Source organism: Ochotona princeps, chromosome 17, assembly GCF_030435755.1.
Source record: "Ochotona princeps isolate mOchPri1 chromosome 17, mOchPri1.hap1, whole genome shotgun sequence".
Classification (NCBI taxonomy): Eukaryota; Metazoa; Chordata; class Mammalia; order Lagomorpha; family Ochotonidae; genus Ochotona; species Ochotona princeps.
The window spans coordinates 886,293-904,033 of NC_080848.1; the positions used below are offsets into that span (position 1 = coordinate 886,293).

The following is a 17,741-nucleotide window of genomic DNA, read 5'->3' on the forward strand; positions in this document are numbered from 1 at the left end:
CCCATACCCACAGCCCTGCTTCACACCTCAGCCCCCATACCCACAGCCCTGCTTCACACCTCAGCCCCCATACCCACAGCCCTGCCTCACACCTGCATGGGGTGGTCCTGGCCCTTTGGGATCCAAACGAGTTTCCCAGGGAGGTGCCCCTCACCTCCACTACATCTTTGCCCGCTGCCCTCCTGTGTGGCCGCCAGGTGAAAAGCAGCAGGCTTGATACTAGGTGGCCCCCAGCCAGCCCTCCGTAGCCCTGCACTCAGGGCACCCCAAGGACATGGCCTGCTGCCTGGATTCTTGTCAGGCCCTGCATGCCTGTCTCCCACAGCTTTGCCTTCTACAGGTTTGAGCCCAAGCCTGGCCACACTCCCAGCCCAGCCCCTCAGGCACCTGCCCACACTGCCCATGCTGCTGCTGCCTGGCACCCGGGCCGGCCAAGCCTTCCTCACAGGAACCAGGAAGCTGCTGGGGGCCCTCGGGTGCTGAGTGCACACCATGGGGTTCCCCAGGCTGTCCACCTACATGGTGGATCCTCCTCTCCTGCTGTCTGCCTTGGCCCAGCCAGGAACAAAGCCACTGGCCTGCCCTGGTCCCAGGGTCGGGTGGATGAACCCCTGAAAGCTGTAGAGGGGCCCCGTGGGCCAGCCTGTCCACTTCTGCTGGCCCAGCCAGCAGTGAAGCCAGCAGTCCAGGGCCCTGACCCTGTGTAGAGCTGCAGCAGGTGCCAGGCCAGGGCACCTGAGCCACCTTGTGGATGGGTGGGGAGCTGCACAGTCCTTAGCCAAGGAGCCCCAGCAGAAGCTCCTGGCTTCGGCTCAGCCCAGCTCTGGCCACTGTGGCCATCTGGGTAGTGACCCAGCAGACGGAGACCTCTCTCACTCTCGGCCTTCCACTTAAATAAATTCATCTTTGGGGAAAAAAAGCAAGAGACCCCATCTTCTCCCCCCGCTCAGCCCTGTGTAGCACCTACCTGGGAGAAGGCTGGCATAGCCACACTGTAGGGCCTCTGCTTGAAGGTGCCAGCTGGCTGGGCGGGGAAGGCCCGGGAAGACGTGCCGTAGTCGGGGGGCGGGAGGGCCAGGTCCTCCTTGTCCAGCAGGTTGCCCGTGCTGCTGCTCTTGCCTTGGTGCAGGCTGCAAGACGTGGTGCTCAGAGCGCCCACCCGGCCAGGGCGCCAGCACCTGCCCCTCCCCGACCCAGGCTGCAGCGTGGCCACCCGGCAGGCCCGGAGCCAGACATGGAGACAGGGACAGGGTAGGCAGGAGAGGCCCGGGGTCCTCTGAGCTCTGGATCCCAGCCCCCGGGTTCTTCCCCACCCAGCCCCTTTCACTGAGCACTGCGCGCTGGGTCCTGGGGGTGGCAGCCAGCTCACCTCATATGCAGCCTGTCGCTGGCATCGCTGTCCAGGACCCGCGTGTAAGAGAAGGGGAACCAGCCCCGCCTGCCAGAGAGGCGCCGTGAGGGCCAGGTGAGGGGGCAGCCCTGGGAGGCCTGGGCGCCCCCGCCACCGCCCACCCTGAAGGACACAGCTCCTGGCGCCCTGGCACTCACATCTTGGTCTTCTCACTCTCGCCATAGTGCCAGCCATCGCGGGCCTCGGGCACCAGCAGGGTGATGAGGTCACCTTCCTTGAAGCTCAGCAGCGTGCTGTTGTCACCGGCCGCGTGGGAGAAGATGGCCTTCACCCGCGTGCGGCCGTTGCGCTCCAGGCCGGCGGCCATGGAGCTGGAGCGGGGCAGGGTCTTGTTCTCAGCTGTAGGGACAGCGTGGGCAGCTGTGGGCCCGGGCAGCGCTGCACGCACGTGGATGCGGGGCTGACCGCACGCTGATGGGTCTATCCCCGTCAAAGCTGGAGCAGCCAGTTGGTGGGGCCCAAAGGTGCCTCTGCCCAGTCACCAGAGACCGAGGCGGCGTGGGTGGCAGGGCAGAGCCCTGGGGGCAGTGCTGCGCACACTCGTGCTCAGCATCCCACAGCACACAGCAGACACATGTGTTTCGCACTCACCCAAGGCCCCCCCGTGGGCACACACACGTGCACACAGCGCGTCCCCCCAGCGCCACGGGGGCCTTACTGGTGGCGTAGCTGCTTCTGGGGGCGACACTCTTGCGCACAGGGAGTGTGTTGGAGTAGGAATCACTGAGCTTGCCCTGTGACTGTGGCGGGGACAGGGACTTGGGCTGGGCGGCCTTGCGGTCAGCCCAGGGGAGGTAGTCCTCGCGCTCTGGGCTGGAGACGCCGTTCAGGACAGGTGCGTTCTCCTGGGCTGACATCCGCTGTGGGGGAGGCAGGCGCCACATCGCTGGGGACTGGGGAGTGAGGCCAGCCCGGCCCCCCAGCCCTCCGCAGGGGGCCTGCTGCCAGAGGCCCCGCCCCCCACGCCTGGGGCGCCTGGAGGCCAGGGACTCACCCCCACGAAGGGCGCCAGCTCGGGGGGCACAGGCAAAGGCTTGGCCCCCGGGATGGGGTCCGAGATGACCAGGTTGGACTTGGAGGCCGACAGGGCGCTGGGCAGCACGGAGCCGTTGCTGCCGGCCATCTGCTGCATCAGCTGCACGGCGCGCTCTGGGATCTTGTTGGGGTCGGCACAGGCTTGCTGCCAAAGAGGGAGCTTCTGGGCCAGCAGCTCCTTTCCCTGCGGTGGAGGCCATGGGATGGGAGAGGCGGTCGGGGTGGTGGGCAAGGCTGGGGGCTCTCTCCTGACCCACGGGGAGCCCCTGGGGCTAAGCGGGAGCCCGGCCTGCCCTGCCGGGGGCCTGCAGCCAAGCAGCCGCTGGGGGTGGGCTCGACCCCCACATGCAGCCAGGTGGGGCCCCCTGCAAAAAACAGTCCGCCACGGGCAGAGCGCGTGGTAGCAAGCAGAAGGCGGCACACTGCAAGGGGCGGGCAGGCGGGGCTTGGGCCCACCCCTGGCACGCCTCCAGTGGCCAGAGAGCCTGGTGCAGCCTGGGGGCTCACCACGGCCACCAGGTGGACACAGGGTGAGGCCCAGCAGGGCTCAGGAACCTGTGAGCTGACTGGTCTGGACGAGGGTCCTGCACTTGCTGCAGGCACCAGCCAGATGCCAGGTAGCCGGACACCTGCCACGCCCATGCTGCTCCTGGCCACTGAGGCTGCAGGGCGTGCGCAACCCTCGGGGCTTTTCCTGCCCATCTGCCTGTGGAAGGGTAGGCGATGTCGGCTGGCAGACACCTGGATAAGGGGTCTCCGCCTCCCACCCCAGGGGTCAGCAACTCAAGTGTGTGGGGTCTGGCCCCTTCCTGCTTCCTAACAATCCCATGAATCGCTCCCACATGGCGAGGACGGGGGAGGCTGCTGGGGAGACACCTGCTGCGGCCCGGCATGGGTGACCTGGGTATCTCACAGATAGGAGGCGAGAGCCACAGTCAGGGACCCGGCTCCAGGGCCCCCTGAGGCCAGCACCCACCCGAGGCAGCCCCTACTGCCACCAGGACAAGGCTGTCACAGGAAGGAGCAGTGTCTAGTGGTGACCACCAGGGGGCAGGGGCGGCCCATACCTCGGTCCCTCCACCGAGCTGGCCGAAGCTGCGGGCAGCAGGGCCAGGAGCCTGGTCTGAGCATGATGATGTGCCCCCTCCAGACCCGCAGGTACAATGGGGGTCGGGAGTCCCTAGGAGACGCCACCTGTCACCCCTGCTAGCTCTCCTCTGCCTGCCACTGCAAGCCCAGGGACACAGAGAGGCTGTGGCTGGCCATGGTCCCACTGAGCTGCAGCCAGGAACCTGCCCCCAGCAAGCAGGTGTTTCCAGCAGTGAGAGCAGAAGGGAGGGGAGTGGGGGGCAGGGCTGTGCCCCAGGGAACACAGGTGCATCTGCCCCAGCCAGGGAGCAGGCTTGGGCAAGTCCAGGAATCGCTCCGGGAGGGCGGGGGAAGGGGCAGCACGTGTGTGGGCACATGCGAGCCAGAGAGGCAAGCGTCGGCGTGTTCTACTTCCCCAGAACTCCCCCCAGAAGCTGCACACAGTGCGGCCTCCTGGGCCACCCCACTGCCACTCAGATCCTCTAGGCCTGGGAAAGGTTCCAGAGTGTATTAGGACGCCCTCTCCAGTCCAGTCCCTCCAGTCCCTGGTCTGCAGGGAACGGGGCCCAATGAGCTGCCCGTACCCAGCACAGCAGAGGGACTGGGCCAGGCCTGCCCTGCTCCGGCCTGGGGTTACAGCAGCCCGAGGGGCACAGAGCCCCCTCCTCAGCAGGCTCTGAGCTCAGACCCCCGCCTCCACAGAGGGTGAGATTCCTTCACGGCTGGGCAGGTCCTGGGACTGATGCCTTCTCCTGCCCCGGCTGCGGATGCCTGGCAGGAGGCGTTGAGGTGTGGGACATTGACGGGTGACAGGCAAGGGAGAGCACAGGCCCGCAGTGGGCCCTCCCTGGTCACAAGGGGTCAGGAAATAGCCTGGGTGCCCGTGGCCTGTGGTGCCCAGGGTGAGTGGGGAAGGCCTGGTCCACAGCCTGGGTGCCCATGGCCCGTGGCGCCCAGGGCGAGTGGGGAAGGCCTGGTCCACAGCCTGGGTGCCCGTGGCCCGTGGCGCCCAGGACAAGAGTGGGGAAGGCCTGGTCCACAGCCTGGGCAGAGCAGAGGCCTGAGGGAACGGGGGGCTGCCATCTCCGGACAGGCAGGATCTGCTCCTCTGAACGCAGTCCTGCTGGCTGGGCCAGGGCCGAGGAATGCCCAGGAGCCCACTGCATGTCGCCCTTGCCTGCAGCCCTGGGGCCTGGCCAGCACGCACCTTGGAGTGGTAGGCGGCTGAGTTCTTGGCCACGGCACACTGCTTCTCCACCAGGAAGCAGAAACGCCGGCGCTCCTCAGTGAGTGCGGTCTTGTAGCCATCGGACACGTAGCTCTCCAGCTCGCCCTGCTTGTTGCTGATAGCGTCGATGTACTGGGGAGGGAGAAGGGTGCTCAGCTCCACTCCCAGCGCCCCAGGGACCCTGCAGGGTGGCGAGCAGGGCCACATACCCCATGGCTGCCCACCGCCGAGATCTGTCTGCCCGCTGTGGCCGAGGGTTCCAGGCAGGTGGGCAGGGCCTGCCCCAGGTAGGCTGCAGGTCTGCCGACCCTCCTGAGCCAGGGCACACTGACTGTAGCCGCTCACCACAGAGGTGGAAGATGGGCAGGCATAGGGTGCCCACCACAGCGCAGGCAGGTGGGACACAAGGTTGGAGGTCAGCAGCTAAGGTCCTGCTGGCGACACGAAGGCCTAGGGAACTGGGCAGGGCAGGATGGCTGGAAGGTCGCATGCTGGCCCTGCACCTGCCAAGAGGCAGGCCTCAGCCTGGCGCAGCACTTGGACTGGCCTCCGTTCGGAGCAGCCCGGACACAGGGCTGCTAGAAACAACCCTGGCTTGGAGAGGCACAGCACAGGACTGGCAGCAGAGTGGGGTACTCTCCAAGCACCCACCCACCAGCCCTGGCCTCAAGGACTCTGCCCTTGGCAGGAAGGTAAGGTGGAGGAGGTGTGACAGCTGTGGTAGGCTGAGGGACCCTCCGCTGACCCAAGTGGCCGGTGGGGTCAGGCGTGGGCAGCCATCACCGCGCACACGGGCTCCAGGACTCCCTGTCACCTTGGGCACTGGTGTGGCGGAGGCTCCACGGTCACAGGCATGACCAGGCCACACAGCAGACACCCCAGGCCTTCTCGGCTATTGCAGCTTGGAGATGGCTTCGCACCCCAGGACCCATCTCCAGCTGGTGCCCTGAGACGGGCACACACCCCCTGTCATTTGCAGAGTCCTTGGGGAGATGGGGCCTCCAGCAGGGGGCAGGACCGGCTGACTCACACCGCACCTCCAGCTGAGTTGGCGTGGGTGAGTGGCGCCCACAGGAGGAGAGGGGGAGGGGAGCGGGCTGTTCCCGGGTGCCACCCACCCCAGGCTCAGCAGTGCAACAGGTTCCCAGTGCTGCCTCCAGGACGCTGGCTCTGCTTCCCAGCCTGCTGAGCCAACCAGACCTTGCTCAAGGCCACGGGCACCCCAGGGTCTGCCTGGTGGCCCCTCTCACCCTAGCATTCCCCATCTCTTCACAGGCTCCGTTCCCACCCCCACCAAGGCCTCCACGGGCAGCTACAATTAGTGGTTCTTGGAGACGACCTGGAGTGGCACCTGCCAGCCTTGGGATCCCCCTCTGGTCCCCATTCCGGGTGGCCCTGAATCCTGTGCATCTGGTCATACAACTGTGCCCACAGGGCTGCCCTGCCGCTGGGGTCCTCCCTGGCTTCAGCACAGGACACCTCCCCACCTTCAGGCTGAGAGGGCGTGGGGGGGACAGGCCCTTCCCCTGACCCGTGCCTGCCTGGAGGAACCTGCACCCCGACTCTCCTCCTCACATGGTTTCCCTAAGCAGCAAGCTCGGGGCCACATGAGGCTCCCGAGGGCTGGACAGGCCCAGTCCACTCCAGCTCTGGGTCCCTATGCCCTGCCCAGGCGAGAAGGGCGGCCTGGGACGCCCACCAATGATGCCCAGGCACCCATCACCTAAACGGGTTTTGCTGAACACGGCATGGCGGCATGGCCACGGGCATAAACCAGGACACAGGCCCCTGGGGGCTCCCGGCCCGGCCCGGCACGGCGAGGACAGTGGCTCCCGAGCCGTTTCTGGGTTTGTAGGCTGCGGTGTTTCCCGAGCGGCGGTGCCCCTGGAGGCTGGCCCAGCGCTGGCCCCATTCCCGGGGCTGCTCTCTTCCTCAGTCTCCACCCACCGGGAGGCGAGGGGCGTCTGCTCTGGGGTGTGCCCAGCGGCTCCACGGCTGCCACAGTGGGCCTGGCCCACCAACTCCTACCACCACACGGTGGACTCCTGCTGGGCGGGACGAGGTGCCCTGCCGCTGAGGGTGGCATGCCGCAAACCTTGGCTGCTGCCACTACAGCCTCGCGGTGGCCATGGCGATGGCACGGGCCTGCCCCTGCCCCGCCTGCTGCCTCCGCCTGCTCCTTGCTCTGCTGGGTGCCATGGCGACGCACCGTGCTCCCACTTAGCCACCCCGGCTCTCAGCCCTGTAATCCGAGAAAACAAAAGTGCTGAGAACCGGCCCCTCCTTGGTGCGCTCTGCCAGCCTGTGACTCAGAGAGGGGGTGGGGCGTTCTAGAACAAACCGCCCCCTCCGAGATGGCTGCTTAGCTTTCCCAGGCTCCTGCAATCCCAGGGAGGGCGCTGAGGCTCAGCAGTCAGAGCACACCGCGGGGAGCCAGCGCTCACTCCCTGTGACCAGGACTCCCTGTAACGGGACCAGCAGCACCACGGCCAGCCAGCTGTGGTGGCCTCTAGACTCTCGCCATCGGCCGCGAGGCTGGCGGGGCAGGCTATGGCCCAATACCGGGGTACAGAGCTGGGAGTGGACACCTCACACCATGGGCAGTGCCAATGGAAATGCGAGGGGGACGTCTAAGAACCCTGGGGGCTGCAGCGGTGACAGATCCCTCTTCTGTTACAGCCACTACAGACTGAGAGCAAGCGACACCTGATGTGTCACCACAGCAGGGAAGTGCAGGACCCTGCCTGGGTCAGCAGCCCAAGGGCTCCCAGCGTGGCCAGGCTGGCTGTGAGGGGCCCACTCTGCTTGCCACCTCTGCCCACACGCCCTCGGCACCCACTGCTCACCCACATCCTTGCACATGGCCGAGGCGAGGCCCAGCTGCTCTCATGATGGCCCCACCTGTGGGCAGGGCAGGCGGTGCAGGGCTGGAGACGTGGGCTCACGTGTGCCACAAACAGCCGAGGTGCCCCGTCCGGCCCAGGCAGGGACCTGAGCTCCGAGGAACCCAAGTGGACACCAAGTCCACGGCTGGCGCTCAGGTGCCCGGCTGCTCCTCAAGGCAACATGCTCCACCCAAAAGGGCACTTCCATTGTACCCATCCTGACTTCTGCCTCCTGAAGTCCACACCCTCCGCCCCTGGGGGCAGAGCTGGATGGGACCTACAGCCACCTGGAGGTGGACAGCGTGGCCTGCACCTGCCTCTCCAGCTGCATGAGCATGCTGGCTCTGCTCCGATCCTGGGAGGCAGGAGTGAGGGCTTAAATGGTGGGGGACCCCAATGAGGCCTGGCTGCGGGCTCCCGGCCTGGCCCAGTCCTCGCTGATGTAAGCTGCTTCTGTCCCTCAGACACCCTCTGCCTGCGTCCTTGCGGGCACCCAGGAGCTCCTGTCCCCTGACCTACAACTAAAATTAATTCTTCCTGGAAACCCCAAAGCCCAGACTCAATTACAAGTGGGCCTGGGGAGCAGCGGGCTCCTGGGTGGGGGGGCCTGGGCCTGGTCCCCACGCTTGGGGCGGGGTCATCCGTGGCACTGTGGATGGCGGTCCCTGCTTGGGACCCAGCCTGTCCTCAGGCCTGCAGGGATGAGGCTCCCTGGGCACCGCAGCACCAGGGCTCTGCCGCGTGCCCCATCACTGCTGCAGCTGTGCCAAGACTTCCTGCCGGTTCCCAGCCCCCAGTCACACAGCTCAAGGTTGGGGTGCAGTGTGCTGAGGCAAGGCGTGGGCACGGGTAGGGTGCTGGCTGAGGCTGGGGAAGGGACGGGGCGGGGCTGAGTGGGGGTTAACGCTGTGTGGCCATCAGTTCTGGGGGCAAAGCTCCCAGGGGCACAACAGGAAGGCATGGGAGACAAATGCACCTCGGAGCCCGCAGCCCTTGCCCGTCCCCGTCTGGGAAGGCGGAAGGGGGCCTGGGCACTAGGTGCTCTGGTCACCACCTGTCCCCAGCAAGCCAGACTTCGGCACAGCTTGAAGCCAGCCTCCTCCTGCTCTGGCCCACTTGGGGGTGGGGGTGAGGAGGGATGTGTGGGGTCAGGGTGGCCCCGGTGTGCAGATGGCAGCAGGGAGAGGCCTCAGGCCGAGTGAGGTCTTGGGTCCTTGGCTCCGTGTGCCCTGCCTGGCTCCTCACCTCCTGGGCAGCCCAGGGATGGAGCTCAGAGCGGCCGGGTGGACATGGGGCTCCCTGGGACAGTGCCAGACGTGCCTGGGCCACCCACTGCTGCACACTGTGGTGCCTGTGGCCACTGGAGAGGCCTGCAGGCCAGCTGGGACTCCATGGAAGAAAGAGGTGAGCTTCCTGTGCAGGCGGGGCCCCAGCAGGCTGCTTCTGCAACCAAGACTATAGCTTACCGAGCCTAGCTGGCTTGAAGGGGCCCGCTGTGCCCACCTGCTCAGGGTGTAGAAGGCGTCAGTTATGGTAACAGTGCCCCCAGCTGGCCTGGTGGACAGGGGACCCCACACCCCTGCCCAGGACAACGGCTTACGTCAGGGCACCATTCCCACAAATCCAGAAAAGCCAGCGAGGGAGTCAGGGTGGCTATGGTCCTGGGACCAACACAGCGGCCCAACACTGCTGCCTGCTCCAGGAACACACCCAGAATCGGGCGCCCTCTCCAGCCAGGGGCACAGTAGACGCGCAGGAGCCAGCCCTTCCTGAAGGGTCACCTGGGAAGGAACACCACTGCTGAGCCCCACACTCCTGGGTCACGCACCGGTCCCCAAAGGCTGCTACTGTGGCCCACACTTGGTGTCCACCCCTCTTGGCCGCCTGAAGCCAATTCTGCATTAACATGCGCTCTGGGGCCCCTGCCTGCCTGAGGGAGAGGGGTCTCCCGTGGAAGGGGCGTCCACAACACTAGGATGACCCCAATTGGGAACTTCAGTTGCCCAGGCCATGGCTGCGTCCGTGGGAGAGAGGAACAGGGCCCCTGGTGACCTGGAGGTGTCTGCCAAGGGGCTGCAGGTGCCAGGGCAGCCCGTGGGCAGGACAGGTGCAGCCGCCTCAGGCTCCTGGGCTATCAACCCTGCAGGGCCTGGTGCACAGCACACGGCCCTTCCTGTGCCCCAGCACGGGGACAGCTGGGAGCAGGGCAGCAGGCAAGCCTCACTGGGGGACCCTGTGGGCTGCCCGGGATCTGCGCTGGGAGAGTGGGGCGTGGCCAGGGTGGGGGCACGTGGCCAGGGCTCCCTGAAGAGAGGGGCACCAGTGGCGGCTGGCAGAGCCGGGGGTACCAGGCTCAAGTTGTGGCCTGAACACCATCGCCCAAGTCCAAGGCCCGTCTCCTCACCCCTGCCCTGCCCTGCCCTGTCTTTGGGAACCCACCAACTCAGCTGATGCTTCTGCACTGGGGTGGCGGTCAGCAAGCACGGCCACACAGCAAGGCCCCTGTTAGCTCGAGTGCCTGACCTGAACCTCACAGTGCCACACCCGGCCAGTGCTGCGCTGTCCAGTCATAAGGGGTCCTCACGGCTAGGGCTGGCAGAGTGGCACAGCACATGAAGCCACTGAGATGCCAGCACCCCGAGGGCCAGCTGGAGTCCCAGCTGCTCTCCTTTCCACCCAGCTCCCTGCTAGTGGACTGGGACAGCGGAGGTGACCCACATGCCTGGGCAACACGTGCACGGAGACGTGGCAGCAGCGGCTCCCTGGCTGCAGCTGGCTCAGCCCTGGCCACTGTGACCATTTCTGGAAAGAACAGATAGGAGATTTCCGTCTCTCTAACTCTTTCAAATAAATAAAAAGCTATTTAACAAGGGGACACGCCACAATCCAAGAGAACACCACATGGAAGAACACTCCTGTCTGCGGAGCCACCCGCCACACACGGTGATCTCTAAGCAGTGCCATGTCACAGGCATGGCGGACACAGGTCGAGGGGGTGGCTGTCGCACACGGGACAGCAGGGCATTGAACACAGGCCGTGTAGGGACAGGCCTAATGCCACCCATAGGTCATTGACTGGCAGCCACTGTGGCCTCAGGTGCGAGTGTCTCGGGTCATAGGTCACATGGGGGACCCTGGAGAAACCGTCCGGCCTCACCACGCTCACCAGGGGCTTCCCCTGGACGCCCTCACCCCCTCCAGTATACGGCAACGGGGGCCCTGGGCAATGCACTCCCTGGGCAAAGTTGCCCTGCCCCCGATGTGACAGTGAGCAGGGCCTGCAGGGGCCCTGGGCGTGGCGACAGTAACCCCAGGCCAGCCCTTCCACAAGCTTCTCGGCCCCCTAGTCCAAGAGCCTCCCGGCACCTGACAGAGGCTCAGCTCACACAGCCCGGCGGGGGTGGCGCCCCTACCTGCAGCTCCTTGTCCGAGTACTTCTGCGGGTTCTTGCTGCCCTGGCTCTTCTTGCGTAGCTTCTTCAGCTCGGCCTGGCACTTGTCCAGCGCGTCCCCGCGGCTCCTCTGCTCCGTCTGGTATTTCTTCAGTGCAGCCTGGGGGACGAGAGCAGCGGGCAGGCGGATGAACAGCCGCGCTGCCCCCGGGGCTCCCACCTCACAGGCCAAGGCCCAGCCCTGTCCCCAGCTCCCAGGAGTGCCCCCGCCAGACCCCCAGGGCTCATGCGCCAACACAGCCTCAGTCCCAGGCCTTCTTGCCAGCGGTCGGGACAAGGACAGGCTGAGGGTCCAAGAGCAAAAACGTCGAGGGACCATGACAGGCATCCCCACTCAGGGCACACGGGGCCCCGGTGTGAGGGGCTTGGGTCCACAGCTGCAGGTGGGACTTGGAGGGAGCTGAAAGCCCCTGTGACTGAGGGGAAGACATGGGTGGCGGAGTGGGGCGGGCAGCACGCAGTGACCACCAGCCCCAGGGTAGGGGCTACTTACGCTCAGGTACCTCGAGTCCAGCTCCACCTTCTGCTCCAGCTGTGTGAGCAGCTCGTTGTGGAAAGACTTGAGCTGCACATGGAGAGAGAGGGGTCAGTCCTGAGGCCCAGGGACAGGCACAGGCCACTAGGCAGCGCCACGGGCTCTGGCACGCGGGTGCCGAAGGGGAGCTGCCCGTGGAGCACCCTGCCCAGATGCCAGATGGTCATTAGCATGGGACGCAAGTGCTGGGTGCTGGGTGCTGCGTGAGCCCGGCCTACCAACAGGCTTCGTTTCTCACAGGGGACAGTCTCCCTGGATCTGAACAAGGTCTGGGAGAGACCTCCGTTAGCCCTCGGGCCGCACATGGTCAGCCCTTTGGCTGCAATGTGTTTCGGGGCGACACCCTTTGGTCCGGCTGCCCCACAGGTAACAGTCGGGAAAGTGGGAGGAAGCCAGTCAGCAGGAGTTGGTCGAGCCACCCCGCCTGGCCTGCCCTCAAGGGCGGCTGACCAGACCCTCTCCTCTGCCTGCCCGCAGCCTGCGCTCAGGCGCGTGTGTGGACACCTGCCGGGCTGCTTCCCTGGGGCGCAACTCACCATCTCCTCCAGCTGGTTCTGGATCTGCCGGTGCACCTCGGCCATCTGAAAGAGAACGTCCCCTGGGCGGGGAGAGAAGGGGCCACGTCACCCATGCTCATGCCTGCCATCCGGCAAAATCGAGGGGCCGCGTGGGAAGCCAAGGAGATACCACAAGGTAACATTCCAAAACACCAAGGACCCCAGAACCCCAGCATGGATGCCTGATGCTGTGAGTGGGCAGGGTCTCTACAGCAAGCCTCACACTCAGCTCGCAGACCTGCCAGGGGAGGGTCCCAGAAGAAGCAGGATGCAGGCTGCAGACCCCCTGGGAGTGCAGGCCCCACACTGTGCACAGGTCCTGCCAAGCAGCCCTGGGGCGGGGGGACTCGCCTAGGCTAGCAGCGCCAGCACCTTGGGGAGGGACCAGAACCTGGCACTTAGCTGGCAAATATTTGCTGAGCAGCCTCCACAGGGCAGGGTGCTGAGCTACCCTGCCTGGGCCCAGGGCAGTCCCTGTCCCCATTCTGTGCACGCTAGGGCTGTGGCAGGGTGTTCCTGAGTGGGGAGCAGGCAGGGTAGTGCCTGATGTGGCCATGGTGCCCAGCACAGCTGGCGGGAAGGCGGAAGCCAGCAAGACTGCCTGGCCCAGATCCGCCTCCCTGGACGCTGGGATGCTGGCCTGGGTCCCGGGCAGGCCCTGACGGGGCTCCGGGGGCAGGGATGGAGACCACAGGGACACCCAGGCACAACCGCGGGGCCAGTCACTGAGTAGAGCCCTTGCAGGCCCAGCTCTGCTGGCCAGTCCACACCCTGCAAAGCCAAGAACTTCCTCCAGGCAGGCCATGTAGGCAGCGCCAGCAGCTGCCCAGCACGCTCAGATACCACAGGCAGGTTAGGGACAGGGCTGGTGCCCCACTGCCATCTGCACCCAGGTTTGAGGGGCTGAGGGAAGGGGTCCAGGGCATGGGGGAAAGAACCAGGGGAAGGGGCCGGGTCCCCTGGTTGGGCTGAAAGAGGCCCAGGGACAAGCGGGGTGTGGATGGGGTCAGCAAGGACAGTGGGAGCTCGGCTTCTGCCAGGCCCATGGCTGCTCAGCATCTGACAGGGGACGCTAGAACCCCAGGGGATGCAGAGGCCCTGTGGCTGGCCCAGGGGTGGGCCCCTTGGAGCTCTTGCCTTGGGCATCAGCAAGTGCCCTGCTGGTGCTCCCCGGAAGGCCACGAATTGGTCTCATCCGCAACAGAGGAAGCAGCTCCGTCCTCCCCTCCCAACATCCACATGGGCTCACTGCCCACCTGCCCTGCAATAGGGGACGTTTTAGGGTCTCAGTGACGTCAGGGAGGCCAGCGGTTCCCCCTACTGCCCCAGACCTGTGCCCCTCAATGTCACGGTCACGCTGCCCCCACATGCTCCACAAAGAACACACAGAGGCCTGGCCGACAACACATGGAGGCTTCTGCTCGTGAAACTCTGGCAGGGATGGCAGTCACCCCTGCCTCCCCCGGAGCCCTGAATGTGTGCGCACCGTGCTGGCAGCACGTGGGGGTGGTGGTTGCAGCTGCCAAGGCTGCTGGGAGGCCCTGGACTGCATCCCAGCTCCACTTCTAACCCAGCTTTCTGGAGGACAGCAGCGATGGCCCCAGCTGTGGGGGTCTTCAGGCACGCAGCCCAGCATCCCTGATGCCCACATGAAGATAAGTCAACAGAGACCTGGCGTCTGGTCCAGCTGATCCAAGGGCATGGCTCCTGCAGGAGGCCGTGGCTGCCCTGAGACCATGCCAGGGCTGTAAGGGCATGGCTCCTGCAGGAGGCCGTGGCTGCCCTGAGACCATGCCAGGGCTGTAGGGGCATGGCTTCTACAGGAGGCTGCCCTGAGATCATGCCAGGGCTGTAGGGGCATGGCTCCTGCAGGAGGCCGTGGCCGCCCTGAGACCATGCCAGGGCTATAGCACATCTGTAACACACCCAGGCAGCATCAGGTGGACCTGTGTGGGGAGTCCCCGCCACGGGTCAGCAAGGGGTGGGCACGACACACCCTGGCACACCCAGGGCTGAGTCAGGTGCTGAGCAGCAGCCCAGGGAGGGTCTTTCCTGGGGAATGGGACAACAGGTGTCCCTGGGATGAGTCAGGAGGCCACAGAAAGGTCACTGGGAGGAACCTAAGAGGCCCCTGCTCAGCCCCAGTTCTGGAGACTTCTGCCCTGTGGGTGACCTCCCTGGGTCTCCCAGGGAAGCTGCAGCGGCCAGGGCAGGATGGGCACACGCACACAGGACAGCACAGCACAGCACAGTCACCAACACTCCTGCCTCATGACCAGCCCGGACGGGAGCCAGCATCCTGCCGCATGCTTCGGGGAGATCAACGGGGTGCTGGCCACTGCAGGGTCCAGCAAGGACAGAAGGCTGGGCCCCCAACCGGCACCTGCAGAGCAGGCCTGTCCACCCTCTCCTCCTTGGTCCCAGGGTGCAAGATGGAAGCCCATGGGCTCTTGGCGAACCGACCTGTGGCACCTGCTTGGGTCTGATGGTGCTCCTGCACAGAGCCGCTGACCACCCACACGGCTGGCCGCAGCCACCCTGACAGCCAGCTGCCTCCCACAGCCCTCCCGGGCAGCTCCGTAACAGCCTGGGGGACACACACCCAGAGCTGAGCTGGAAGCAGGCTCACAGCCCCCATTTGCCTCCTCCCTCTTCTCCCCTCTCCCCAGGACACTCCCCCCACCTGTGTCAGTCCCTTCCCCTCCTCCAGGGCCTGCCCAGCTGCCACCTGGCTCCCACCTGGCACAGACAGCGAGACCCGTGGCGAGGGGCTCCTCCCCAAGCCTCCCACCCCCCACACACCACAGCCCCTGTACACAAGTCCCAGCCCCCACTCCAGGCGTGGGCAGCAGAAGCTCCTCCTGGACCTGAGAGCAAAGCGCCCACATCACAGCACTGGTTCAAGTCCTGGCTGTGCCACTTCCCCTCCAGCTCCCTGCTGAGGACCTGGAAAGCAGTGGAGCATGGCCCGACTGCTGGGCCCTGCACCCACATGGGAGACCTGCTGAAGCTCCTGGCTTCGGATCTCCTGCCCTCCTGTGCCCGGCCCTGCTCAGGCACTGGCCTGGGGGTTGGAGCGGCTGGATGTTCGTGGTCCATTGCGCCCTCCCCGCCCTGGGCTGGCACCTCCCCAGCAGCCTGGCTGACCCAGCGCAGGCCCCAGTTCCGCGGAGCCAGTGGCAGCAGCCTCTTCAGGCCCTGGCCACTTCCCAACTCCTTCTTCTCAGGGTTTTTAAAGGATTTATTCTTCTAAAAGTTGGGGGGAGAGTCCGGACACTGTCCACCTGTGAGTTCATCCCCTAGCGGCCCGGTGAAGCTGTCCAGGAGCTCTGACCCAGCGACGCAGCCACTAGAACCTTCCTCTGGGGCCTCCTTCCTAGGCTGCTCGGTGGCAGCCCACAGCACCACCTGCTCCTCCTGCTGCAGGCCCCAGACAGACCCTCAACACCAGAGGCCCCAGTGAGACCCTCGGTGTCCAGCAGGGGTCCCCGGGCAGCCCGGGCTTGCCTGCCACCTGGGAGCGGAAGCAGGTGCAGCGTGAAAGCTTCAGGCAGTGCACAGGAGGCCAGCAGGCAGGGCCAACACGGACTCCAGGCAGGCCTGCTCGAGCGTCAGCGCTCGCCCTGGCTGTCCCGGTCTACTGGACAGATCCCACTGGGGAACGCGGCCCTGCTCCAGCTTAGGGGCCCAGGACTACCTTCTGGTGGGCTCTGTGACGTGGGATGTGGTCCATCACAGGAGGGCGGGGCCTTCAGGGACCCCTTTGATGGGTTGTCAGTGGGGTGGCCCTTAGGGACCTCTGTTGACAGGCACAGCAGGCAAGGCGTGGCAGGACAGACAAGCAGGGAGCCAGCTCCCCATTCCAGGACCCGCCCCCTAGGTGAGCACCAGGAAGTGTGTGAAGAGGGCTAGGCAGGGCCAGGAGGCTGAGCCCAGGCCACATCTGTGGTGCCCGCTTTGATGACCGTGGGGAAGCCACAGGGTGACTGTACTCAGCTCTGCTGGCCAGCCCATGAGCCATCACGAGGCGGCCTGGGACACACAGCTACCACTTCCCAGGCGCCAGCACCAGGTTACACCACACAACACACGTGTGTGCCTGCGATCCCATACACCCTGCTCATACCCACCCTCCATACTCACATACACTGCATGCCAAACCCAGCACAGGCACACCCAAATCCACTGCACACTCACTTTCTGAGCCGCGCGAGGCTTTGCAGTGGGCACTGAGGTGCCACCTGCTCCCCAACTTTGTGTCCCATGGGCCAGGACCCCCTGCCAGCCCCTCGGGACAGACGCAGGCTCTGATCAGTAGCAAGAGGCTAGCCATGCAGAGGGGGCGAGTCTGGGAGACAGGCAGGGCAGAGGTTGGCCAAGCTGCCCCCAGCCCAGGGCTGCAGCTGGCAGGAGGCCTGATGTGCAGGGTTCCAGGCTGGAGGAGGCCGGGGCACTGTGGTGGAATGAGGCGGCTGGCTCGCTGGACGGCAAGCCCCTGTCAGAGCACGGCCATGCCGCTGCACCCCTGGGTCCCTTGGTCATGAGATGGCCTGACAAAGATGGGGGTGCAGGGTTGCACAAGCCAGGAGTCCCACACTCAGGAGCAGCAGGGGGGCTGACTCCCAGAGGTCCACGCTGCGAGCCCATGGGAGCAGGTGAGCGCCACAGGCTGAGCTTGGCACACGTGCCAGGACTAGCAGCTGCTGGAGGCATGGGGTGTCAGGAGTCCTGCACACAGCTGAACCCCAGTTCCTGCAGGAAGCCACAGGGGCCTTCTGAATAACTCCCTGAGCCACAAATCCCAACCCCTCCAAACCCAGCTAAGCTGGAGCCCAGAAGTCATGCACCCACGCACGCCCTGAGCCCGGCACCCATACTGCAGAACACAGCAGCTCTGCAGTCCTAGAACTCCCACAGAAATCCCAGAGCCCCATGAGCAGTGGGCACGGTGAGCCGGGGGAGGCTCCACACGGCCTGGGCAGGTGCACTGAGGCCCTAGCCCAGACCCCCCAACCCATATGGCTCCCAAGGGAGGAGGGGCACAGCAGGTCAGCAAGCTCATGTTCACCCCATGGGTGACCCCCTGGCAGCCACGGTGGCTTCAGACCCTGGGGTCTCACGGAAGGGCAGCCTCTGCTATGCCCACCCCCCGCCAGTCACAGAAACGCCACAGCTCGGGGGCCAGCTCCAGGAGCCACAGGCTGGGGCTCCTGGTCACAGGGCTGGGCAACGCAGAGCTTCGGCGGACCCGAGGGCACAAGGCTTGCCCATGGCCTTGCCAGCGAGAAGCCCTCTGCTGTGGCCTGGGCTGGGTCAGTCAGGCCACCTCGTGTGGCAATGGGAACAGGTCCTGCAGGCTGGTGTGGGCTCCATCTTCCCAGGCTCTGTCCCCGACTGGAGCTCCTACAGGCTGTGAGCAGAGTCCTGTCTCGGCCACAGGCCACCCTCAGGCCCCACCTCCCCAGTGCTGCAGGTGCAGAGCCCCCCAGGGGAGGGCCCAACACTGACCCTGCAGGGTGGGGGCCGCCTGGCGGAGGGCGTGTGTCCCCC

At 65.8% G+C, this 17,741-nt stretch overlaps 1 protein-coding gene across 4 annotated transcripts in view; it reads right to left on the reverse strand.

Moving 5' to 3' along the window:
* Positions 1–17,741, reverse strand: part of BAIAP2 (BAR/IMD domain containing adaptor protein 2) — a 38,257-nt gene that overhangs the window by 4,372 nt on the left and 16,144 nt on the right. For all 4 annotated transcript variants that reach the window (XM_058676029.1, XM_058676032.1, XM_058676031.1 and 1 more), the window contains exons 4-12: positions 12,171–12,232; positions 11,593–11,664; positions 11,062–11,199; positions 4,743–4,895; positions 2,406–2,630; positions 2,070–2,271; positions 1,549–1,750; positions 1,370–1,438; positions 968–1,130 (exon numbers count right to left, since the gene is read on the reverse strand). In XM_058676029.1, coding sequence (XP_058532012.1) covers positions 968–1,130; positions 1,370–1,438; positions 1,549–1,750; positions 2,070–2,271; positions 2,406–2,630; positions 4,743–4,895; positions 11,062–11,199; positions 11,593–11,664; positions 12,171–12,232 — 1,286 coding nt within the window. The remainder of the gene's footprint in view (positions 1–967; positions 1,131–1,369; positions 1,439–1,548; positions 1,751–2,069; positions 2,272–2,405; positions 2,631–4,742; positions 4,896–11,061; positions 11,200–11,592; positions 11,665–12,170; positions 12,233–17,741) is intronic.